This window comes from Mesoplodon mirus (genome assembly GCF_964341445.2).
Source record: "Mesoplodon mirus genome assembly, chromosome: 2".
Classification (NCBI taxonomy): Eukaryota; Metazoa; Chordata; class Mammalia; order Artiodactyla; family Ziphiidae; genus Mesoplodon; species Mesoplodon mirus.
In genome coordinates this window covers 153,025,361-153,051,398 of record NC_138977.1, presented here as the reverse complement: position 1 = coordinate 153,051,398, position 26,038 = coordinate 153,025,361, and the positions used below count along the sequence as shown (strand labels likewise).

The 26,038-nt window shown below is 37.5% G+C and overlaps 1 protein-coding gene across 1 annotated transcript in view; it reads left to right on the top strand.

Moving 5' to 3' along the window:
- Positions 1–26,038, top strand: part of ENPEP (glutamyl aminopeptidase) — a 103,617-nt gene that overhangs the window by 40,255 nt on the left and 37,324 nt on the right. The window contains exons 5-10 of the mRNA XM_082610914.1: positions 1,438–1,592; positions 2,026–2,139; positions 6,791–6,925; positions 9,006–9,071; positions 21,129–21,194; positions 21,331–21,482. Coding sequence (XP_082467040.1) covers positions 1,438–1,592; positions 2,026–2,139; positions 6,791–6,925; positions 9,006–9,071; positions 21,129–21,194; positions 21,331–21,482 — 688 coding nt within the window. The remainder of the gene's footprint in view (positions 1–1,437; positions 1,593–2,025; positions 2,140–6,790; positions 6,926–9,005; positions 9,072–21,128; positions 21,195–21,330; positions 21,483–26,038) is intronic.

Genomic DNA, 26,038 nt, shown 5'->3' with positions numbered 1-26,038 from the left:
AGAATAATATCTAATAAAATGTTAATCACATTAATTTAAAAGTCTTTTTCTCTTTATCTCTCTTGAACCACCCATGATAACCTGGGAAGTGGAAATCTCACAAATTTATTTCTCTGTTCTCTTTTCTTCCTCCCTCTCTCCCATATTCCTTCTTCTTCATACTTTTATATGCATTTTCAACTCTTTCAGAATTGACTCTTAGACTTTCCTTACAATTGATTACTGCATTTATCCACCCCCAAAATTAAAGGCACTGGAGTTAATTAATTATTATGTCAATACTCACCAAAGAAATGAGGTTTAAAAAAATTCCTTTTGTTCATGGGTTAGGTACAAATTACACTCTGTAACATTATGGAAAATACTGGCCCTTGGGGGGAATATTTCTCCAAACTTTAAGAGGTACTCTTGTGACAAAATAACCAAACCTAAGAATGAAAATAACACTAAAAGTAAACTATTACTGTAATTCTGACCTCCATTTAAGATGCATCCATTTTCATTCTTTTATATAAAGCTTTAAGAACCTTTATTTTAACCATAAAGGACCTTTTCTTTATGTTAGATGAAAATTTAATTTATTTTCATTTATGTGCCTAATTTAAATTATATGTAATAATAAATAAATCCCATTCTTATTATAGTTCATTAACTGCAGAAGCTGTGTTCTGTCCACTAATCCAACTGAACCTTTTCTGTTTTGGGATTTAACATAGAACTGATCAACACTGCCTCCTTCTGTCAGATAGCATGTCTACCATTATAGGTCCCAGCAAAAATAAGGACTAGAAAGTCTAGATTGAATTCAACATTTTAGACCTGGAAGGGAATTTCCAGAGAATATAGTCAATTCCATGTTGATCCAACTAATTTAATACATACATACAAGTGGATGGTAAGCTATTTAATTAGTAGGGAATCTGGCCGACCACAAATTATACAGAAGTAGAGAAAAAGTGGAATTTTGTATTCTCTAATAATCTGTTTCCTTGGACAGAAATATATTTCTACACACTTGGAAGCTCTGTACTTTTAAGACCTCATTTTAAAACTTCATTCTCTTATTCCTTACAGCATATCCCCCCAAACAGAAACTTGGTATTATCTAAGTGAAAGTCATGGGGAAAAAAAGCAAATAAAAATGAAATAGAGAAAGGAACAAAAGACATAAAATTATAGAGGACTTGAACAGAGCACTGCCAATAGTATTCTTAAAAAATAAAAGACACATTGATATCTGGAGCCAACAGGAAGAGTTCCATGGAAATTTTGAGTGCATTAAAGACTGAAAAGTTTACACAAATAGATTATTGTTTTTCACTCTGAGAAATTATTTTTAGTCTTTTAAAAAACATTCATCTAAAGAACTTAATTTGGTAAGAAGTGTTATGAACAAAATGGAAAGAATGTATTTCTCACTGGACTCTTTTTCCATAGATAAAATCGCTATTCCAGATTTTGGCACTGGGGCTATGGAGAACTGGGGACTCATCACTTACAGAGAAACAAACCTGCTTTATGACCCTAATGAATCAGCCTCATCAAACCAACAGAGGGTGGCCAGTGTGGTTGCCCATGAACTTGTGCATCAGGTATAGAATCTTAGCACCAACTTAGCTTATTTTAAAAAGTGGCTTAAGACCATAGGAATGATTGAAATTATAACTTAGCAAATAAAAAATAGCCAACTCAGAAAATCCTGCTTGAAAGTCTTTCTTACTGCTAATAACCATTTTACCATAAAGAAACTTTTAAGACACATCGTTTTGCCTTTAGTGAATACACGAGGTTTTCCTATAACTTTAAATATTCCCAGTACTACCAAAATAAAGACAATAAACTAAGGAGAATTTCAGATCACTTAAAAACCAGGAGAAATAAGCAGGAAATAAATGCTAAGTATGATGTCTGCCACTTTTGTGTCAAGTGACAAAATTTGCATGAACAAATGAATGCACTGAAATTTTCTAGGCCTTTCTGCCAAAGGCATGAGAATTTAACCCTCTTTCTTGCTTATAATTTCAGTGGTTTGGAAATACTGTGACCATGGAATGGTGGGAAGACTTGTGGTTAAACGAAGGGTTTGCTACCTTCTTTGAGTTCCTGGGAGTAGACCATGCAGAAAAAGAGTGGCAAATGGTGAGCCCTAAACATATAAGTTCCAAATCTCTGTTTTCCTCATGTCAAGCTGATTGAAGCCTTTGGACTATGACAGTGGCCCTGAGTTTGGGGCCAAGTGCAGTATCGAATTGGGAATTCCATTGGGAGGCTGGGGTGGAACCAGCTGCCTCCACTGAACTACACCATGCTCAGAGCCTATGCCCAGGCCCTAGAGGGCAATTGACCACCATGAGCCAAGAATGTGGTCGGTAGAGTCATTCAAGAACACGTGCCAGGGCAGGAAAAAAATATCTAGCTTAGACAATGCCAACTCTGTGTTCAAGAAAGTATCTGTAGTGCTAGCCCTTTGAAAAATGTCCAAGACTAATTTTATAAATGACTTCCCTTACACAGGTTGCTGAAATGACACAGTAAAGAGATAAACGCATAAACTGAGTAGTTAGACTCAGGTTCAAATTTTGCACACATCATTTCTTAGATGCGTTACAGGGAATGTGACCTCGAGCAAGTTACGTACCCTCTCTGAGTCAGTTCTCTCCTCTATGAAAGAAGAACACTGTTCTCTGTATTGTAAGCTTTAAAGCTTCCAAAATGTACATGTAATTACTATTATTATTCTGTGTCTCTGAGGGGCCTGAAACAGAGGCTTCTATGAACTCTACAGATATTTTTCCCAAAAAGCTACATCTGTTTTCATCTGTATTTAGATGGTGTGGATGTTCTTATCAGTTTGTATATATAAAAGTATAAGTGTGTGGTTATGTGAAAGTAGCATTACAGGAGGTTGTGTACTGTATAGACTACTGCCCTCCACTGGATACAATAAGAAGAGTGTTAGATGCTCGCAGCCCTTACAGTTTCCACAACCTGATTTAAAAAGTGAAAAAGTTAAACTGGTGAACTCAAAGTCCACCAATTTAAATGTAAATCTCATTCAAAACACCCTCACAGAAACACCCACAATAATGTTTGAGCAAATACCTCAGCACCATGGCCCCATCAATCAATGTAACATAAAATTAACCATCCCAAATATCTAAAATTTAAAAGACTGATAATACCAAATGTAGGTAAATTTGTGGAGCAATTTCAAGTCACATACATTGCTGGTAGACATGATACAGTCACCCTGGAAAATAGTGTGGTCACTTCTTATAAGTTAAACATACATTTATCATATAATCCAGCAATCCTACTCCAAGAGACATGAAAACACTTGTCCACACAAAACCTGCACATAATGGGAATATTCATAATAGCCAACTGCTGGAAACAACTCAAATTTATAAATAAATTGTAGCGTATTGACACAATAGAATACTACTCAACAGTAGAAGGGACAAACTACTGGTAAAGTAACATTGTGGATGCATCTCTAAAGCATTTGCTATGTGGAAAAAGGCATCTGTGAATGACTACATATTGAATGAGTCCATTTATTTGACATTCTAGAAAAGACAAAACTATAGGAATAAAATATATATCACTGGTTGTCAGGGACTGAGGTGAAAGGAGGAGACAGACTGAAAAAGGATTCAAGGGAACTTTTGGGGGTAAGAAATTTTTCCATATCTTGACTATGATTGTAGTTAAGATTGTTTATATCTGTCAAAAGTCATCAAACTGTCTACTTTAAGAGGGTAAATTTTAATAATGAAAATTATATTTCAAAAAACTTAACTTTAAAAAATGGACCAAGAAAAGCATTAATTAAATTATAAAATTAATTAAACAATTAACTTCTAATGTTTTCAGATTATGAAAACTGGAAAAATGTTCAATTAGTATTTGGTATTGCATCCTTATTATTTTCTCATATCACAAAGGTATACTTTGAGAACAAGTTAGTCTATAAATTAAAACTGAAAGATTAAAAAAAAGTGAAAAAGTTAATTTGCAACAATTGCTTCTTTAAAATTTAATCTACATTGTGGTTTTTCAAGGATAGAACTACTGACATTTAGGCCAGATAATTCTTTGTTGTGGGGACTGTCCTGTGTATTGTAGGGTATTTAGCAGCATCCCTGGCCTGTATCTATTAGATGCCAGTAACCCTCCACCCCAGCTGTGAAACCAAAAATGTCCCCATAAGACAGTGTGGAGAAAACGGAACCCTCCTACTCTATTGGTGGGAATGAAAGTTGGTACAGCCACTATGGAAAACAGTACGGAAGTTCCTCAGAAAACTAAAAATAAAAGTAACACATGCTTCAGCAATCCCACTCCTGGACGTATACCTGGACAAAACTATAAATCAAAGAGATACATGCACCCCTATGTTCACAGCAGCACTATTCACAATAGCCAACACATGGAAATGACCTAAATGTTCATCAAAAGATGAATGGATAAAGACGATGTTGTACATACATACAATGGAATATTACTCAGCTATAAAAAAGAATGAAATAATGCCATTTGCAGCAACGCGGATGCAACTAGAGATGATCACACTAAGTAAGTCAGGAAGAGAAAGACAGATACCATATGATATCACTTATATCTGGAATCTAAAATATGGCACAATCGGGCTTCCCTGGTGGCGCAGTGGTTGAGAGTCCGCCTGCTGATGCAGGGGACGTGGGTTCGTGCCCCAGGCCGGGAAGATCCCACATGCCGCGGAGTGGCTGGGCCCATGAGCCATGGCCGCTGAGCCTGCGCATCTGGAGCCTGTGCTCCACAGCGGGAGAGGCCACAACAGTGAGAGGCCCGCGTACCGCAAAAAATAAATAAATAAATAAATAAAATAAATAAAATGAGGCACAATGAACTTATCTACAAAACAGAACTGGACTCACAGACATAGAGAACAGACTTGTGGTTGCCAAGGGGTGGGAGAGGGAGAGGGATGGACTGAGAGTTTGGGGTTAGTAGATGCAAACTATTACATTTAGAATGGATAAACAACAAGGTCCTACTGTATAGCACAGGGAACTATATCCAGTCTCCCGGGATAAACCATAATGGAAAAGAATATAAAAAATAATGTATGTATGTGTATAACTGAGTCACTTTGCTGTATGGCAGAAATTAGCATGACACTGTAAATCAACAATACTTCAATTAAAAAAATAGAGAAAACAACAGAAAAACGTCTCCACATATTGCCAGATGTCATCTGAATGATAAAATGTCCCCTAGTTGAGGACCATTCATCTATGTTGAAAATTGCTGATTTCATAATTTATTGAAATTAAACTATATAAATGAAAAATTATTTTGTCCTGTATTTTCTATAAAGTAACCCTTCTTATATCAAGATGTATTATTTATGTAATATATTGTATATGTAATATTTTAACATTCCATTTTTAGTGTTTCAAAAACAATTAAATACTGGAAAAATTTAGTATGCAGTTCTTAAATGAAATTTAATCATACGATCCAACTCATTCATTATTCATCTATTCATTCATTCTTCATTCAGTGAACACTACGGAGGACCCAAAACTGAATAAAACACACTTCCTGCCCTTACAGAAGTTCCTAATTTAGGGTCTGGTAGTGGAGGGAATAGATAAAGATACATTGTAAGAGAGCTTGATAAGTACCACAATAGTGGAGCCTCATTTTACAGGTGATAAAATCTGATGCCCAGGAAGGTAATGTACCTTCCATATGTCACACAGACAATTGGTAGCACAACCAAGACAAGAGTCAAATTTCCTGACACTGAGATTAAGATTCTTTCTTCGTACCTAAACATTTTAGGGGAACAAAAATTAAAATCCAAGACAAAATTACCTTGATTGACAGTCATCACTTGACAATAGTACCTTGCCTATTGTAAGTGGAATTCACAAAATTTGAAAATGTAAACTAATATAGCATGCTCCTTTTGGGATATATTTTTGATTAAGTAAGATCAATAAAGCTTTTGATTTTTATTATTAGTGATTTAATAGAATTTCAGAATCTAATTGATTAAGAATCAAAATAATAACAGCAGCTAGTGTGTTAGGTTTTCACTCTGTGCCAGGTACTATGTCAAATGCCTGCCATGCATTATCTCATTAAATCCTCCGCACATTTCTAAAAAAGTAGCTGCCATCATGGGTGAGGGAAATTACTTAAACTCACATGTCTAGAAAGTGGAGAAACTGAGCTTTGAACCTAGGAAGTTTGACTATAGTGCTAGACCTCTCAAACACTCTATTTTGCTGAGAAAACCTAGGACAGGAATGAGAAGGTAATTAGAACTAAAGCAAAAGTTAATGTTTTCTTCAATTAATTAAGAATCATCCAAATTCCAATGATTAATGGGAAAAGACCCCTAAAACAATTTTTGGAAAATCAACAGGTTTCCTTAAGTCTCAGACAAATCTGTGGGGTGATATCATTCTTACTGCACACATATGAAACAGGGCTTGAAAAGTTTGGCTCATGTCTGAAAGTCACACAGAAGTAGCAGAAACAGAATTTATAAATGCTTCTGTCTTCTTGGCCTGCCATATAGGGGTGAAGTCAAGGGAATTATAAGTAGAAGGGAATGGAATCAGTGTAGAAAAATCAGTGCAAAATATGATTAATTTGAACATCTAATATTTGTTTTAAATAATGAGTCATTTATATTTATTTCCCCCCAATGTGTATTATATAAATGATATTTTGACATATAAACCACTATAAATGAAGTGCTAGATTTCTTTGGTTCATTCTGTCATTTCAGCGTGATCAGATGCTACTTGAAGATGTATTACCTGTACAAGAGGATGATTCTTTGATATCTTCACACCCAATTATAGTCACTGTGTCAACTCCTGATGAAATAACATCTGTTTTTGATGGGATTTCCTATAGCAAGGTGCGGAAAATATAACACTGCTTTGAATATCTTCCTGTTTAGTGGTTTTTCTCTTAGTAAATGCCTAAAAATGGTAAGAATGGTTATACTATGTTAATGGGCTTTGGGAAACAGTGTACAACTTATTCCAAGTGCTGAATATTCAATAGTTTGTAATTTTCAGCGGAAATGATCAATGCTGGTCATTGTCACAGGATTCTGAATCAGATTTTTTAAAGTTTCTCTTTTTACTTTTGTTTATAACAGCTATCAATCTGATAACTGAACATTTACCCTTTAAGCATCCAATTTAAAGTTATTTGACTTGATTTTTTAACACAGTAAATCTTCTTCTTCTGCCATGTGGTCAATGAGAAGTGCCATATATGTGTACACCTTTTCTAGTAGAATGTTTCCAGTAAGCACTTAAATCCAATTCCGTTTGAAGGAATTACTTTCATCATCATTTTTTTTTTTTTTTTTTTTTTTTTTTTTTTGCTGTACGCGGGCCTCTCACTGTTGTGGCCTCTCCCGTTCTGGAGCACAGCCTCCGGACGCGCAGGCTCAGCGGCCATGGCTCACAGGCCCAGCCGCTCCGTGGCATGTGGGATCTTCCCGGACCGGGGCACGAACCCGTGTCCCCTGCATCAGCAGGCAGACTCTCAATCACTGCACCACCAGGGAAGCCCACTTTAATCCATTTTTATATACGATTTAAAGATGAATTTGTTAGCATGTCATAGATGGGGCATTTTTATCCAGTAAAATTTTATGAAAAGTTTCTAATAACCCATAGTGACCTGAAGCTTTATGCTACCCATTTTTCTCCCACAACTTCTCCTGTAGCTTCTCCTCTAAACATATTCCACACCTGTATACAACATACTTTAGTCGATTTTCCACCCCAGCCTCTTGTGGTTTACCCACCAGGTTAAGTTGTTCAAAAGCCACTGCAAACTAATACATTTTACTGTTCTGGGTGATACCCAAAGTTTTATTTAAGACAAAATATTATAATTATTAAAATGAATACTAGATAAAATTGGCTTTAGTGAAAAAGCCTTCTATATATTAGTATTTGAAGTTTATAGCATCATATTTTTTGGCTTTCCCTCTCATATGTTCTCATGGCATTATTTCAGGCTTCCTTTATTCATTTTTCTTTTATATTGTCAATGATTCTTTTTATCTTTCTGTTAAAAGGAAAATCTCTAATCCACTTACAGTATATTCTAATAATTCACATAGAGAGATTTATATTTATTAAATCAGCTTCTTCCTAAGTCCTAGATATTCCATGGGTATTAGGTCAGAAATAAATACATGTTTCTAAGCCTTTAGCTTTATATTAGGTACAAAAATAACTTATATTTTAATAAATTACAGTAGAAATTGCTAACTTAAATGGGGAAGCAATGTTTTTCTGGTCACTTACTTGAAAATTGATTTTTAAATCTATGAATAATGCATTTAAAATTAATCTTATAACATATGAAAAGCAAGTAGATAGCAGAAGTATTCATCAGACTCTTCAGACTAAATAAAATCAAATGAGATAAACCACTTTGGAAGAGTAGCATTTTATGCCTAAATTATATACGTAATCTATATTAAACTATCTGACCAGATTAATTCCTCAACTGTCTACTCCCCTCTGTTAAAATATAATTATTTTTCCCAAATATTCCAATATACTTAAGAAGTAGCCAGAATTTTATCCTGAAGTTGCTTTCCTTGTTCATCAAAGAACATGACTTTTCTAAAACTTTCTCCAGATTCTCTTTCATTAGGAAAGCCCCATCTACTGGTTCATGTGGTGAAGTGCAATAATTATTTGAACCTTGTTAACAAACTGAAACGATGGCCATTTTATCAATTTCTCCTTGTCTTTCAGTTATTTTAGAAGCATAGATACAGGGGGTATGCCAAGTGGTATTTTCATCCTAAAATCACAGATTGATAGCCATATAATTTAGCAGAATCATCTTAAAGACATTATCTCACACATATGATCATGAAATACTAGTCACAATAGTGATCACTGATATTTGTTTCTTATATATCCTTTATTAATTTAACTTGCCATTCTTTTCCATCATAGGGAGCTTCCATTCTGAGAATGCTTGAAGACTGGATAACACCAGAGAAATTTCAAAAAGGATGTCAGGTATGATTTATTACTTTTAATATTATTAAAAAACTACACTGATATATGGCTGATGAATGTTAAGATATGTGATTAATTAAGGACAATTCCGTTTTTACTTTTCCTTTCCTTGCTCAAGGATAATACAGCAAAACACAAAAAGGTGATCACATCCAGGTTAGTACCTACGTTCTATCTGTAATTGCCATTTAACAGAAGTTTCACAGAGAAGTGAAACAGATTACTTAGTTATTTTTTACACCCTTTACATGTGTATTAGCTCAGTCTGCCATAACAAAACACCATAGATTGGGTGGCATAACAACAGAAATTTATTTTCTCACAGTTCTGTAGACTAAGAAGTCTAAGACCAAGGTGCTGGCAGACTCAGTTTTCGGTGAGAGTTTTCTTTCTGGCTTCCTGATGGTCACCTTTTTGCTGTGCCCTCACATAGCAGAGAGAGAGAGAACCTTCTGGTGCCTCTTCTTATAAGGACACTGATCCCATCATGAGGCTCCCACCCTCATGATCTCATCTAAACCTCACCCTAAACCTCCCAAAAGCCTCATCTCCAAATACCGTCACATTGGGCATTAGGCCTTCAAAGTATGAATTTTGGGTTTTGGGGGAACACAATTCAGTCCATAGCAACATAATACAAAAATTTAAATCTATCTATAAAGCTCTTCCATTATAGTTTTTAAAAGGACTTTTCCCTTATTATTGGATTATAAAATGGTTAACACACATATTCCTATTATGATAAAGTCAGTGAATAAAGAGGGCCTGCTTCCATTTGGAAAGAGAAATAGCAGTCAATTTCTTAAAGCATTTCACACATCCCACTTAAGCTTATTCCTCCAGTGGATGTCTCAGTTCCATTGCTGTTATTCTAGACCATAAGCCAGTTCTCTCAGGGTTTTATATTATCTATATTACCACCATTGCTACCTTGTGTCCCTGTAACTGTCCTGTCTGCAGGTTGGCTCTGTTGCAGCCTAGGGATGGAACTGTCTTCCTACTCTATCTCTTCCATCTCCATCCCCCCTACTGTGAAATCCCAGGTAGTAGGCAGAGCAGCGCTGATAGTATCCAATCCATAAAATAGAAAATGGGTGAGAGCAGTGCCCTGTTAGCTTTCCCAAAGGGTACCAGTACTTCCTTTGGATGTGATTCCCCAGGACAGTGCCTGCCCACCATTCCTACAGCTCTCACTACTGCCAAGTCTTCTTATGTGGCAATCAGCATTCTCTATAATACCATAAAAGGAAATGGTCCCCTTCTACCCAATACTTAAATTCCTAGGTGAATATTAAAGTAAAAAATAAGACCAGGATTTAGGAAATATTCAGGGAGCACATCAGTACATTTTACTACTTTTGTCCATGAATAAAATATTCTGTGTGGACATTAGGTGGAAACAGAGAAGCTACGTGTTTGTTCTTAAGTGTACATTAGAACATCTTGTAAACTCTTCATCAGCTTCAGACTCAAATTTCATACTTCTCTAACTGTAAGCACCTTTTGTGAGGAACTGTGTCTTCTATATCTTTGCATATAGTAGGAGAGTGCATTACAGATGTTAGAAGATCCAAAAAATGCCTCTTGAATGAATGAATGGTCTATAATAAATAATATAGAATATAAAAATAAACAAAGACAATTCATTTTTAAAAGTAAATTAAAATTTCATTTGCATAGTTTTCATTCTAAATTAAACTGATGAATAACACATTCTTGGAATCTTCAAAGTGGACTTCAAATTAAATAATTTTTCATATTAACTTTTTTTATTTTTTGCTTTATAACAAATTTAATCAGTTATACATATACATATGTGCCCATATCCCCTCCCTTTTGCGTCTCCCTCCCACCCTCCCTATCCCACCCCTCCAGGCGGTCACAAAGCACCGAGCTGATCTCCCTGTGCTATGCGGCTGCTTCCCACTAGCTATCTACCTTACGTTTGGTAGTGTATATATGTCCATGCTGCTCTGTCACTTTGTCACAGCTTACCCTTCTCCCTCCCCATATCCTCAAGTCCATTCTCTAGTAGGTCTGTGTCTTTATTCCTCTCTTACCCCTATGTTCTTCATGACTTTTTTTTCTTAAACTCCATATATATGTGTCAGCATACAGTATTTGTCTTTCTCTTTCTGACTTACTTCACTCTGTATGACAGACTCTAGGTCCATCCACCTCATTACAAATAGCTCAATTTCATTTCTTTTTATGGCTGAGTAATATTCCATTGTATATATGTGCCACATCTTCTTTACCCATTCATCCGATGATGGACACTTAGGTTGTTTCCATCTCCAGGCTATTGTAAATAGGGCTGCTATGAACATTTTGGTACATGTCTCTTTTTGAATTATGGTTTTCTCAGGGTATATGCCTAGTAGTGGGATTGCTGGGTCATATGGTAGTTCTATTTGTAGTTTTTTAAGGAACCTCCATACCATTCTCCATAGTGGCTGTACCAATTCACATTCCCACCAGCAGTGCAAGAGTGTTCCCTTTTCTCCACACCCTCTCCAGCATTTATTGTTTCTAGATTTCTTGATGATGGCCATTTTGACTGGTGTGAGATGATATCTCATTGTAGTTTTGATTTGCATTTCTTTAATGAGTAAAGATGTTGAGCATCCTTTCATGTGTTTGTTGGCAGTCTGTATATCTTCTGTGGAGAAATGTCTATTTAGGTCTTCTGCCCATTTTTGGATTGGGTTGTTTGTTTTTTTGTTATTCAGCTGCATGAGCTGCTTATAAATTTTGGAGATTAATCCTTTGTCAGTTGCTTCATTTGCAAATATTTTCTCCCATTCTGAGGGTTGTCTTTTGGTCTTGTTTATGGTTTCCTTTGCTGTGCAAAAGCTTTTAAGATTCATTAGGTCCCATGTGTTTATTTTTGTCTTTATTTCCATTTCTCTAGGAGGTGGGCCAAAAAGGATCTTGCTGTGATTTATGTCATAGAGTGTTCTGCCTATGTTTTCCTCTAAGAGTTTGATAGTGTCTGGCCTTACATTTAGGTCTTTAATCCATTTTGAGCTTATTTTTGTGTATGGTGTTAGGGAGTGATCTAATCTCATACTTTTACATGTCCCTATCCAGTTTTCCCAGCACCACTTATTGAAGAGACTGTCCTTTCTCCACTGTACATTCCTGCCTCCTTTATCAAAGATAAGGTGACCATATGTCCGTGGGTTTATCTCTGGGCTTTCTATCCTGTTCCATTGATCTATCTTTCTGTTTTTGTGCCAGTACCACACTGTCTTGATTACTGTAGCTTTGTAGTATAGTCTGAAGTCAGGGAGCCTGATTCCTCCAGCTCCATTTTTCGTTCTCAAGATTGCTTTGGCTATTCGAGGTCTTTTGTGTTTCCATACAAATTGTGAAATTTTTTGTTCTAGTTCTGTGAAAAATGCCAGTAGTAGTTTGATAGGGATTTCATTGAATCTGTAGATTGCTTTGGGTAGTAGAGTCATTTTCACAATGTTGATTCTTCCAATCCAAGAACATGGTACATCTCTCCATCTATTTGTATCATCTTTAATTTCTTTCATCAGTGTCTTATAATTTTCTGCATACAGGTCTTTTGTCTCCTTAGGTAGGTTTATTCCTAGATATTTTATTCTTTTTGTTGCAATGGTAAATGGGAGTGTTTCCTTGATTTCACTTTCAGATTTTTCACCATTAGTATATAGGAATGCCAGAGATTTCTGTGCATTAATTTTGTATCCTGCAACTTTACCAATTCATTGATTAGCTCTAGTAGTTTTCTGGTAGCATCTTTAGGATTCTCTATGTATAGTATCATGTCATCTGCAAACAGTGACAGCTTTACTTCTTCTTTTCCAATTTGGATTCCTTTTATTTCCTTTTCTTCTGATTGCTGTGGCTAAAACTTCCAAAACTAGGTTGAATAAGAGTGGTGAGAGTGGGCAACCTTGTCTTGTTCCTGATCTTAGTGGAAATGGTTTCAGTTTTTCACCATTGAGGACAATGCTGGCTGTGGGTTTGTCATATATGGCCTTTATTATGTTGAGGAAAGTTCCCTCTATGCCTACTTTCTGCAGGGTTTTTATCATAAATGGGTGTTGAATTTTGTCGAAAGCTTTCTCTGCATCTATTGAGATGATCATATGGTTTTTCTCCTTCAATTTGTTAATATGGTGTATCACGTTGATTGATTTGCGTATATTGAAGAATCCTTGCATTCCTGGAATAAACCCCACTTGATCATGGTGTATGATCCTTTTAATGTGCTGTTGGATTCTGTTTGCTAGTATTTTGTTGAGGATTTTTGCATCTATGTTCATCAGTGATATTGGCCTGTAGTTTTCTTTCTTTGTGACATCCTTGCCTGGTTTTGGTATCAAGGTGATGGTGGCCTCGTAGAATGAGTTTGGGAGTGTTCCTCCCTCTGCTATATTTTGGAAGAGTTTCAGAAGGAGAGGTGTTAGCTCTTCTCTAAATGCTTGATAGAGTTCGCCTGTGAAGCCATCTGGTCCTGGGCTTTTGTTTGTTGGAAGATTTTTTATCACAGTTTCAATTTCAGTGCTTGTGATTGGTCTGTTCATATTTTCTATTTCTTCCTGATTCAGTCTTGGCAGGTTGTGCATTTCTAAGAATTTGTCCATTTCTTCCAGGTTGTCCATTTTATTGGCATAGAGTTGCTTATAGTAATCTCTCATGATCTTTTGTATTTCTGCAGAGTCAGTTGTTACTTCTCCTTTTTCATTTCTAATTCTATTGATTTGAGTCTTCTCTCTTTTTTTCTTGATGAGTCTGGCTAATGGTTTATCAATTTTGTTTATCTTCTCAAAGAACCAGCTTTTAGTTTTATTGATCTTTGCTATCGTTTCCTTCATTTCTTTTTCATTTATTTCTGATCTGATTTTTATGATTTCTTTCCTTCTGCTAACTTTGGGATGTTTTTGTTCTTCTTTCTCTAATTGCTTTAGGTGCAAGGTTAGGTTGTTTATTCGAGATGTTTCGTGTTTCTTCTTCTTTTTTTTTTTTTGTGCGGTATGCAGGCCTCTCACTGTTGTGGCCTCTCCCGTTGCGGAGCACAGGCACCGGGCACGCAGGCTCAGTGGCCATGGCTCACAGGCCCAGCCGCTCTGTGGCACGTGGGATCCTCCCGGACCGGGGCATGAACCCGTGTCCCCTGCATCGGCAGGCGGACTCTCAACCACTGCGCCACCAGGGAAGCCCTCCTGTTTCTTAAGGTGGGATTGTATTGCTATAAACTTCCCCCTTAAAACTGCTTTTGCTGCATCCCATAGGTTTTGGGGCGTCGTGTCTCCATTGTCATTTGTTTCTAGGTATTTTTTAATTTCCTCTTTGATTTCTTCAGTGATCACTTCGTTATTAAGTAGTGTATTGTTTAGCCTCCATGTGTTTGTATTTTTTACAGATCTTTTCCTGTAATTGATATCTAGTCTCATAGCATTGTGGACAGAAAAGATACTTGATACAATTTCAATTTTCTTAAATTTACCAAGGCTTGATTTGTGACCCAAGATATGATCTATCCTGGAGAATGTTCCATGAGCACTTGAGAAAAATGTGTATTCTGTTGTTTTTGGATGGAATGTCCTATAAATATCAATTAAGTCCATCTTGTTTAATGTATCATTTAAAGCTTGTGTTTCCTTATTTATTTTCATTTTGGATGATCTGTCCATTGGTGAAAGTGGGGTGTTAATGTCCCCTACTATGAGTGTGTTACTGTCGATTTCTCCTTTTATGGCTGTTAGTATTTGCCTTATGTATTGAGGTGCTCCTATGTTGGGTGCATAAATATTTACAATTTTTATATCTTCTTCTTGGATCGATCCCTTGATCATTATGTAGTGTCCTTCTTTGTCTCTTCTCGTAGTCTTTATTTTAAAGTCTATTTTGTCTGATATGAGAATTGCTACTCCAGCTTTCTTTTGGTTTCCATTTGCATGGAATATCTTTTTCCATCCCCTTACTTTCAATCTGTATGTGTCTCTAGGTCTGAAGTGGGTTTCTTGTAGACAGCATATATATGGGTCTTGTTTTTGTATCCATTCAGCCAATCTGTGTCTTTTTTTTTTTTTTTTTTTTTTGCTGTACGCGGGCCTCTCACTGCTGTGGCCTCTCCCGTTGCAGAGCACAGGCTCCGGACACACAGGCTCCGCGGCCATGGCTCGCGGGCCCAGCCGCTCCGTGGCATGTGGGATCTTCCGGGATCGGGGCATGAACCCGTGTCCCCTGCATCGGCAGGCGAACTCTCAACCACTGCGCCACCAGGGAAGCCCCTAATCTGTGTCTTTTGGTGGGAGCATTTAGTCCATTTACATTTAAGGTAATTATCGATATGTATGTTCCTATTCCCATTTTCTTAATTGTTTTGAGTTCGTTATTGTAGGTCTTTTCCTTCTGTTGTGTTTCTTGCCTAGAGAAGTTCCTTTAGCATTTGTTGTAAAGATGGTTTGGTGGTGCTGAACTCTTAGCTTTTGCTTGTCTGTAAAGGTTTTAATTTCTCCATCAAATCTGAATGAGATCCTTGCTGGGTAGAGTAATCTTTGTTGCAGGTTTTTCTCCTTCATCACTTTAATTATGTCCTGCCACTCCCTTCTGGCTTGTAGAGTTTCTGCTGAGAGATCAGCTGTTATCCTGATGGGGATTCCCTTGTGTGTTATTTGTTGTTTTTGCCTTGCTGCTTTTAATATGATTGCTTTGTGTTTAATTTTTGACAGTTTGATTAATATGTGTCTTGGCGTATTTCTCCTTGGATTTATTCTGTATGGGACTCTCTGCACCTCCTGGACTTGATTAACTATTTCCTTTCCCATATTAGGGAAGTTTTCAACTATAATCTCTTCAAATATTTTCTCAGTCCCTTTCTTTTTCTCTTCTTCTTCTGGAACCCCTATAATTCGAATGTTGGTGCGTTTAATGTTGTCCCAGAGGTCTCTGAGACTGTCCTCTGTTCTTTTCATTCTTTTTTCTTTATTTTGCTCTGCAGCAGTTATTTCCACTATTTTATCTTCCACCTCACTTATCCGTTCTTCTGCCTCAGTTATTCTGCTATTGATCCATTCTAGAGTATTTTTTATTTCATTTATTGTGTTTTTAATCGATGCTTGATTCATCTTTAGTTCTTCTAGGTCCTTGTTAACTGTTTCTTGCATTTTGTCTATTCTATTTCCAAGATTTTGGATCTTGGAAATAGAATCTTGGATCATCTTTACCATCATTATTCTGAATTCTTTTTCAGGTAGACTGCCTATTACCTCTTCATTTGTTAGGTCTGGTGGGTTTTTATCTTGCTCCTTCTCCTGCTCTGTGTTTTTCTGTCTTCTCATTTTGCTTATGTTACTGTGTTTGGGGTCTCCTTTTTGCAGGCTGCAGGTTCGTAGTTCCCGTTGTTTTTGGTATCTGTCCCCAGTGGCTAAGGTTGGTTTAGTGGGTTGTGTAGGCTTCCTGGTGGAGGGGACTAGTGCCTGTGTTCTGGTGGATGAGGCTGGATCTTGTCTTTCTGGTGGGCAGGTCCACGTCTGGTGGTGTGTTTTGGGGTGTCTGCGGAATTTTTATGATTTTAGGCCACCTCTCTGCTAATGGGTGGCGTTGTGTTCCTGTCTTGCTAGTTGTTTGGCATAGGGTGTCCAGCACTGTAGCTTGCTGGTCGTTGAGTGAAGCTGGGTGCTGGTGTTGAGATGGAGATCTCTGGAAGATTTTCGCCGTTTGATATTATGTGGCGCTGGGAGGTCTCTTGTGGACCAGTGTCCTGAAGTTGGCTCTCCCACCTCAGAGGCACAGCACTGACTCCTGGCTCCTCAATTTGGGATGATTTGTTGTCTATTCATGTATTCCACAGATGCAGGGTACATCAAGTTGATTGTGGAGCTTTAATCCGCTGCTTCTGAGGCTGCTGGGAGAGATTTCCCTTTCTCTTCTTTGTTCTCACAGCTCCTGGGTCTCAGCTTTGGATTTGGCCCCGCCTCTGCATGTAGGTCGCCGGAGGGCATCTGTTCTTTGCTCAGACAGGACGGGGTTAAAGGAGCAGCCTCTTCGGGGACTCTGGCTCACTCAGGCCGGGCGGGAGGGAGGGGCACAGAGTGCGGGGCGAGCCTGCAGCGGCAGAGGTCGGTGTGACGTTGCACCAGCCCGAGGCGCGCCGTGCGTTCTCCCAGGGAAGCCGCCCCTGGATCCCGGGACCCCAGCAGTGGCGGGCTGCACAGGCTCCCAGAAGGGCGGTGTGGACAGTGACCTGCGCTCGCACACAGGCTTCTTGGCGGCAGCAGCAGCAGCCCCAGCGTCCCACGCCCGTCTCTGGGCTCCGCGCTTTCAGTCGCAACTTGCGCCCGTCTGTGCAGCCCCTTTAAGCAGCGCTCTTAATCCCCTCTCCTCGCGCACCAGGAAACCAAGAGGGAAGAAAAAGTCTCTTGCCTCTTCGGCAGCTCCAGAGTTTTCCCGGACTCCCTCCCGGCTAGCTGTGGCACATTAGCCCCCTTCAGGCTGAGTTCTCGCTGCCAGCCCCAGTCCTCTCCCTGCGCTCTGACCGAAGCCTGAGCCTCAGCTTCCAGCGCCGCCCGCCCCGGCGGGCGAGCAGACAAGCCTCTCGGGCTGGTGAGTGCCGCTCGGCACCGGTCCTCTGTGCGGGAATCTCTCCGCTTTGCCCTACCCAGGTATGTGGGGAGTTTCTTGCCTTTTGGGAGGTCTGGGGTCTTCTGCCAGCGTTCAGTAGGTGTTCTGTAGGAGTTGTTCCACGTGTAGCTGTATTTCTGGTGTATCCGTGGGGAGGAAGGTGATCTCTGCGTCTTACTCTTCCGCCATCTTACCCGGAAGTCCATATTAACTTTTTTTGAGAAGTACCAAAAGAGTCTTTAAAAGAGAATACCTATTCTAATAATTTAATAATACTCTTGAATTTTATTTAGCTCATATCTGTGATATAACTAATTAAAAACCCAGTCCAGTCTAAAAGTAATATTTCTCATGTTAAAACCGTCTTCCTCTACCCTAACTGCCACTACAGATGGTGCTAGAATGAATAGATACTAATTTTCATATCATTATAGTGCTATGGAATTAATTTATAAAAAGACACTGAAACACTCATTTTTTACCTTCAATCTTCAAACACTAGCTAATATCTGAAAATAGTATATGATCAATACAGGCCACACTCAATAAGCTCTCAAACCAACTGGAACATCCCTTCACATAATTCTAGTATCCAAATGTATCTCTCCTTGATTTATCATCATGCTATTACTGCTGTCCCTAAACCCACAATATGTGACAATGTCCAACTTTTCCCTTGCAAATACTAACTTTCTACCAAAAGTCACTCTTCATTATCTAACCTGGTGTGGCGCTAACTCTGGGGATGGCCAGCTCTCTGTTCTCTTTCATGCTCATCACCTTAACCCCAAACCCAATCTCAGACAGCAAAGCAGGTACAGAGTGAGGGGAATTAAGAGTAAAACCAGGGTTTCCCTGGTGGCACAGTGGTTAAGGGTCCGCCTGCTGATGCAGGGGACACGGGTTCATGCCCCGGTCTGGGAGGATCCCGCATGCCGCGGAGCGGCTGGGCCCGTGAGCCATGGCTGCTGAGCCTGCGCGTCCAGAGCCTGTGCTCCGCAATGGGAGAGGCCACAACAGTGAGAGGCCCGCGTACCGCAGAAAAAAAAAAAAATTGTAAAACCATCAACTGGAAAATCTTTCAGGCTGTGCTTGTATGTAAAAAAGCATATTAAATTATGGGGCACTGATAACAATGTATGGTCATGAAATAGAAGCTGGGAAATATATCCATCCTTTCTTTTTCTCCTAGTATCAGTAGTATCGCTGATAAGACAGGAATGGTTCAACTGGAAAATGTCCTGTCCCTTCCTGAGATACTAGTCATAGAAACACTTCCTTTCCTTTGTGCACACTGATACTAACTGAGGGACTATTACTGGGGGACCTAGGTCATTGTGAACTTTTGACTGGAATGACTGCATCGTGATTATGAAAGGTGAAGAAGGAAATTTCTTAATATAGAATATTCAAAAGCACTAATCTAGACAAAATAAAATTAGTTCCTTTTAATATACTGCTTATATAAGCCCCTAGCTAATAAGGTGAAGCAAGAAACTGCAATTTAAAAAACAGTAACAATAACAACAGTGATGAAAACCACACAAACTGATCCAGGATTCAGAAGTCTCTTCACCGTAATCTCAGGCAAATCTCTTCACCTCTCTAGACACCAGTTTCCTTCATGCCCAAAATGTGAAGGTTGTATAAAATAGTATTTAAGTTTCCTTTCAGTTCCAAGATTGCATGTTTCTAAGTACAAGTCACCATGAATATACAAAGAAACTCCTCAAAATTAATTTTAAGAAGATACTATTCACTAGAAATCATCATTAACAGATAGCTATGATTATAATTATTACTATTCCAAGCATCCAATTATTTTACTACGAAGGAATGAATGATCTATGCAAAACTCTGGCACGAACACCTAAATTTGATACAGAATATATGCCTTTCATTTCTTCTCCCTTCCTTCGCCTGCCCTCCAGTGGCAGTGCTGAGCAGTGAACCAATCAAAAGAACAAATATGAAGGCAGCATTCTAAACTGGCCTCAACTCTCTCCCAGGCATCTTGGAGCAGTCCAGGTAATATTGTTTTATCTCTCTATGCCTAAAAAGAGGAATTTAGAAGATAACAGGACTAAGGTATAGCACCTCCTGAAAATTAGAGCAACTTAGAGTGAAAATGATATGAGCAAAGTCAACCACTGGTTATTTTCTTTGAAGGTTCAAAGACCACTTAAGAAGGTTCTATTTCTATCAAAGACTTCCACATTTTAAACAGGACAATTCTAGAGCATAACAGAGGAGTTATACAGCAGGAATTCTGGAAGGTCTCCTGGAGAACTATAAGTAGTGCCCAATTATGAGATTAGAAGAAGACAAGGAATTTTCTCTAGGGATATCATATTATGCCTGAAAACTCATATATAGAGAGGTTTTGTGACTAGAACTGACAAAAAGGGAGCCTTGTAGTTAAAAGATTTGTATCTTTAAAATATTTGAAAAATGAAATCTTACTCTTTAGAGTGAATAATTTTCCCAATTTAGCCATCATCATCATTATTATTATTCAGAAGACTGTACATTCATTTATTTAGAACAGGAGTCTGCAAACTACTATTACAGCTTGCAGGCCAAATCCAGCCCACCATCCATTTTTGTAAGGTCTGCAAATGAAAATCACTTCTACAATTTTAAACGGTTGGAAAAAATCAGAATTATATTTCATGACGTGAAAGTTGTATGCAATTCAAATATCAGTGTGCATAAATAACATTTTATTGGAAAACAGCCATTCTCATTCACTTACATATTATCTATGACTGCTTTTGTGCTATTTGGGCAGAGTTGAGTAGTTGTGACAGAGACTATATGTCTCACAACACTTAAAATCTTTACTATACAGCTTTTTACAGAAAAAGTTTGCTGAGCCTTGGCTTAGATCCGAGCTCACCAGTTTTATCTTTTCATATCACTTCAATCACTCATGTGTGATGGGGTCATCTAGTGTGTGAGATGAGAAAACACTACTGGTGTAAATAAAGGTAGGGGATGCAGCCAGCAGTGGACAGGTTAACACCAATAAGTGAACGTCATAGAATTATGGATCTTTTTTCCTAGTGGATCAAAAATGTTATGGACTGTTGACTGCTTGCTAAATAGTTGACGGTCCTTAAGCATCTTATATTGGTTGTCCTGAAAAAATTAAACTCTTTCCCTCACCTGTTCACAATTCCATTAGACTAAAAAAAAAAAACAAAAAAAAAGAGAATTATCTCATTAATAAGAAAAAATATTCCTTATGCTTTACAAATAAATCGTTATTTGTACAGTGTTTTTATAGGTTACAAAATGTTTTGCATACGGCGTATCATTTGATTTTCATTCTAGGTACATTTGCTATATTATTCATTAGAGCGAGACATGTTGAAGGGTTCAGCTCATGTTGTGGAAGTATGGAAAAAGCAAACATTGACTTTTGAAATTCTTGTTATCTTTCACATGCAGAGTTACTTGCAAAAATACAAATTTAAGAATGCCAAAACTTCAGATTTTTGGGCAGCACTTGAAGAGGTAAGGAGGAGTATATCCTCAAATATTTCTTTGATTAACAAATGATTTATCAATCATTTCTTTATCTAATTATTCTATCCTTTTATTTCCCCTTATTTGTTGCTTGATTATTCTCTGTTTTTAAAAAAAATCTTAGGCAAGTAAGCTACCAGTAAAAGAAGTAATGGACACCTGGACCAATCAGATGGGTTATCCTGTACTTAATATGAAAGATATGAGGAACATCACACAGAAACGCTTTCTGTTGGACTCGAGAGCTAATTCTTCTGAGCCACATTCAATTTTGGGGTAAGAAGCTATAACGCATTTCAGAAGAAAAGCAGAAATTTCATGAAAATACTGGCCATCTGCTTAGACCTTGCTCTTCAGTACCTAATGCTTAAGCACAGTGTCTTTAGGGAAAAAAGGCATTCAGAAATAGCTCAGTTGTCTTCAGGTTCCAAATGATGGACTGAGCACATGCATGCAAGTACTATTCTTCCCAGAACTCACTGAATAAAGAAATAGAAGTAATAAAAGAAATAAACTCAGAGAAGTAAAGAAAATAGGAAGGGCTAAATGCATCATAAAATTCTAGATGAAGAAAAGCAGAGGGAGAAATATAGACAGAAAACAAACAGAGGAAGATGCAGCCAGATAAAAAGAGACTTTCAGTAGAGATGGAAGCTGATTTCCCCTATCCCTAGACAGGCTCTGGGCTCAGCGTCAGCACTCAGAGTGGAAGGCAGGAGTGAGGCTGAAAATAGGGCAATTAATTTGAAGTCTGGATTCAGGACAGTTGTGCCAGCCAGACCCCTCCCCCTCCACTTTCCCTTCATTGACTGCCATTCTTTCCTCTGCACAGAGCTCTCAAAAGTCTGGCAATGACCCAAGGCAAAAATCCAGAGGGCTTTTTTTCCTAAAGAAATTGACCAAGACGTAGAGGAGAGCTAAGGATTTCCATTTGGTTGGGACACCCAAAGTAAAGCTTTCCTCCTTGTGGCATCTGTAGTATGAATGGGCTGGAGCTGCCAGCTCCCCTCATACATACACAGAGCCTCTAGTCAGACTTCCTGTTCAGCGGAGAAGTCAAGTTTCAAAAATATACCTCCCTTCTCTACTCAGCCATAAAAAGAAACGAAATTGAGTTATCTGTGGTGAGGTGGATGGACCTAGAGTCTGTCATACAGAGTGAAGTAAGTCAGAAAGAGAAAAACAAATACCGTATGCTAACACATATATATGGAATCTAAGAAAAAAAAAAAAAAGGTCATGAAGAACCTAGGATAAGACACAGGGAATAAAGACACAGACCTACTAGAGAATGGACTTGAGGATACGGGGAGGGGGAAGGGTAAGCTGGGACAAAGTGAGAGAATGGCATGGACATATGTACACTACAAAATGTAAATAGATAGATAGTGGGAAGCAGCCGCATAGCACAGGGAGATCAGCTCAGTGGTCTGTGACCACCTAGAGGGGTGGGATAGGGAAGGTGGGAGGGAGGGAGATGCAAGAGGGAAGAGATATGGGGATATATGTATGTGTATAACTGATTCACTTTGTTATAAAGCAGAAACTAACACACCATTGTAAAGCAATTATACTCCAATAAAGATGTTAAAAAATATATATATACCTCCCTTCTCAACAGTAGAGGGGTTACATACAAGAGACCAAGAATAACCAATTTAGTCCTTCTTTCTTAAATATGAATGAACAATCAAGGATAGTAAGACACATGAAAAAAATCTAAAAGCATAAAAGGTAAAATCTCACATGAACAAACAAGAAACCTATCTCTATAAGAGACATAATTGAAATAATAAATAAATTTATGAAATATATTAAGAGATCAAAGAAGCTATTATATCCATTAACTAAGAGCAGAATGTTTTCGAAAAGATGAACTGAGAATATAAAAGAGCTATGAAGGATTAAATTTTGGTTGTCAAAAAAAATTAATAGACCAACTAGAAATAAATTTGGGGAATTCCCTAAAAGCACAGGACAAACACACATAGAACTGGCAAATATGAAACAGAAGACAAATATGGAAAGTCTAGCACCCAACTAGTAGAAGTCTCTCAAAAAAAGAAAATAAAGAAACTTAAGGGGCGAATTGTACCAAAGAAATAATAAAGTGCACAAGGATTCTGATTAAAAAGCCCCATTGACTACACAGTACAAAAAGGAAAAAAAAAAAAAAAACACCAAAAACATACCTAGCTATAGCCTCATGAAATTTCAGAAAACAAGGGTACATGAGTTAGTGTGGCATTAGACTTCTTTACAACAACTCTGAACTCAAGAAGAAAATGAAGCAGTCATTTAAAACGTGGATGCAAAAAATATTTTCAACCTCTAATTCTCTAGGCAGTTCCCTAAACCAAATGTATAAGCACAGTGAAGACATTTTCTGACATGGAGCCCCAGAAAATGCTTTCCACATAGCACTTCTTAGAAAGTTACTAAGGCTACAGTCCAGGGGGATTGGAGCCTGGAGAGAAAAAAATATGAATAAATCAAAAAAAGAGGAAGACACAGGATCCAGGAAACAGTTCATCCACCCTAGGAGAGCCATGAAAGGAAATGCAGACCAATAGCGATCCAGTGGGCTCACAGAGCCATAAGAGCAGGATGACTGGGGCTGAGTTAGGTGATCCCCAGGAAAAAGAGAGTATAATTGGGAGGATGGCAGAATTGGGGAATTGGTGAAGGCCCATCAGTTTGGCCAACTATAAAGAAGAAAATTAGAAAAAAACAAAATCAAGGCTGTATGTAAAAATTGTGATCCAAAAATATGAAGCAGGTAGAATGATTTTATGCCATTGATAAAGTATAAGGAAGAGGAGTCTATTTTACCCTTATGTTAGGGTGTTAGGGGAAATTTTCATTTAAGTGACTCAAGGGCCATGAAATCAGACCACTGAGAAGGAAATATGACTCCAACACACTTCTCGGCCAGCAATATGTATAGAGCATAATTTCATATGTGTTATTTATTGTCTTTTAGCTTTTATAATCAACCAATGGATAACATGTTAATATTTGTTATAGTGACAAGTTAGATTGTAAATATAAACAATCTTAACATTGTAACAAGAAAAAACAGCTGACAGAAGAAAGGAGGTAGAAGAGGAAGAAAAGGTGGAAAAAAAGGATACTGCATACTGATTCAGTGGTGGACTGAAGTTGGCTTTAATCCCAACTCAGTGACATCATTCCAGTACCCTGAAATTGGTCATGATGTGAGTTAATGGAAATCAGCAAATACTACATTCCATTTCCCACCCCTGCCCTGAGAGCTGGTTGTTAAGCATTTATCAGCACTGCACAAGATAACCTTATTCTACAGTTAGGAGAGAGTAACAATACTAAAATTTATAAAACAAGAAGAGGCAGTATGGGTATATTATTTAAAGGAAAAATTGTAACCTATAGAAAGTCTAATAATAATAATTTTGCTTTATTATAATTTGACTGTTAAAGGGGAAACGAAAATGAAAGTAGTATAAGTGAACTAAATCACCCTCATGGGTGAGTTAATAAATACTATCTAAAAAATATAGAGGTATTTAGAGTTACAGTATTAGACATCAGAAGAACTAAAACCAAAAGCATTTAAAAGGGGCTGCTTCTGAGAGAGGTGCTGTTCTGTGGAAAGGGTGTAGGAGACAGTGGCTTTTCAATAGTGGTTTTCCCAGTTTTTGATTAAGGATGTTTTTACTTACAATGCATAAATGAAATTCTCCAAACATTTTAACAGCAATTACAAACTTAATCAATCAAATTATTTTGCATATATCATTTATAAGAAACTTCTAAGCATCACCACTTAAAATTTTATTAAATTCCATTTAAATTTCAAATATAAACACCAAAAGACACAGTTTTATGAATCTAATTTCTAAAAAGACTTTTCTATACATTTTTATGAATCTAAAAAAATTATAATTCATAAATATAGTATATCAAATTTCTTGGGCATTTTCAAACACATTAAACCTTAACAACCAAAAAGGAAAAAAAAGAATCAAACCTTTAACTTTACAAAATCAGAATTTCCTAGTACATGAAAAGATGCTCAACATAACTAAATATCAAAGAAATGCAAATCAAAACTACAATGAGGTATCACCTCACACCAGTCAGAATGACCAGCATCTAAAAGTCTACAAACAATAAATGCTGGAGAGGGTGTGGAGAAAAGGGAAACTTCCTACACTGTTGGTGGGAATATAAATTGGTTACAACCACTATGGAGAACAGTATGGAGGTTCCTTAAAAAACAAAAAATAGTACCATATGATCCAGCAATCCCGCTCCTGAGCATATTCCAGAGAAATCCATAATTCGAAAAGATACACACACCCCAATGTTCATTGCAGCAGTATTTACAATAGCCAAGACATGGAAGCAATCTAAATGTCCAGCAACAGAGGAATGGATAAAGAAGATGTGGTACATGTATACAATGGAATATTACTCAGCCATAAAAAAGAATGAAATAATGCCATTTGCAGCAACATGGATGGACCTAGAGATGATCACACTGAGTGAAGTAAGTCAGAGAAAGACAAGTATCATATGATATCACTCATGTGGAATCTAATTTTAAAAATGATATAAATAAACTTGTTTACAAAACAGAAACAAATTCACAGATTTCAAAAACAAACTTATGGTTACCAAAGAGGAAGCATGTGGGGGAGGGATAAATTAGGAGTTTGGGATTAACATACACACACTACCATATATAAAATAGATAACCAACAAGGGCCTACTATATAGCACAGGGAACTCTATTCAATATTCTGTAATAACCTATATGGGAAAAGAATCTGAAAAAAGAATGAATATAT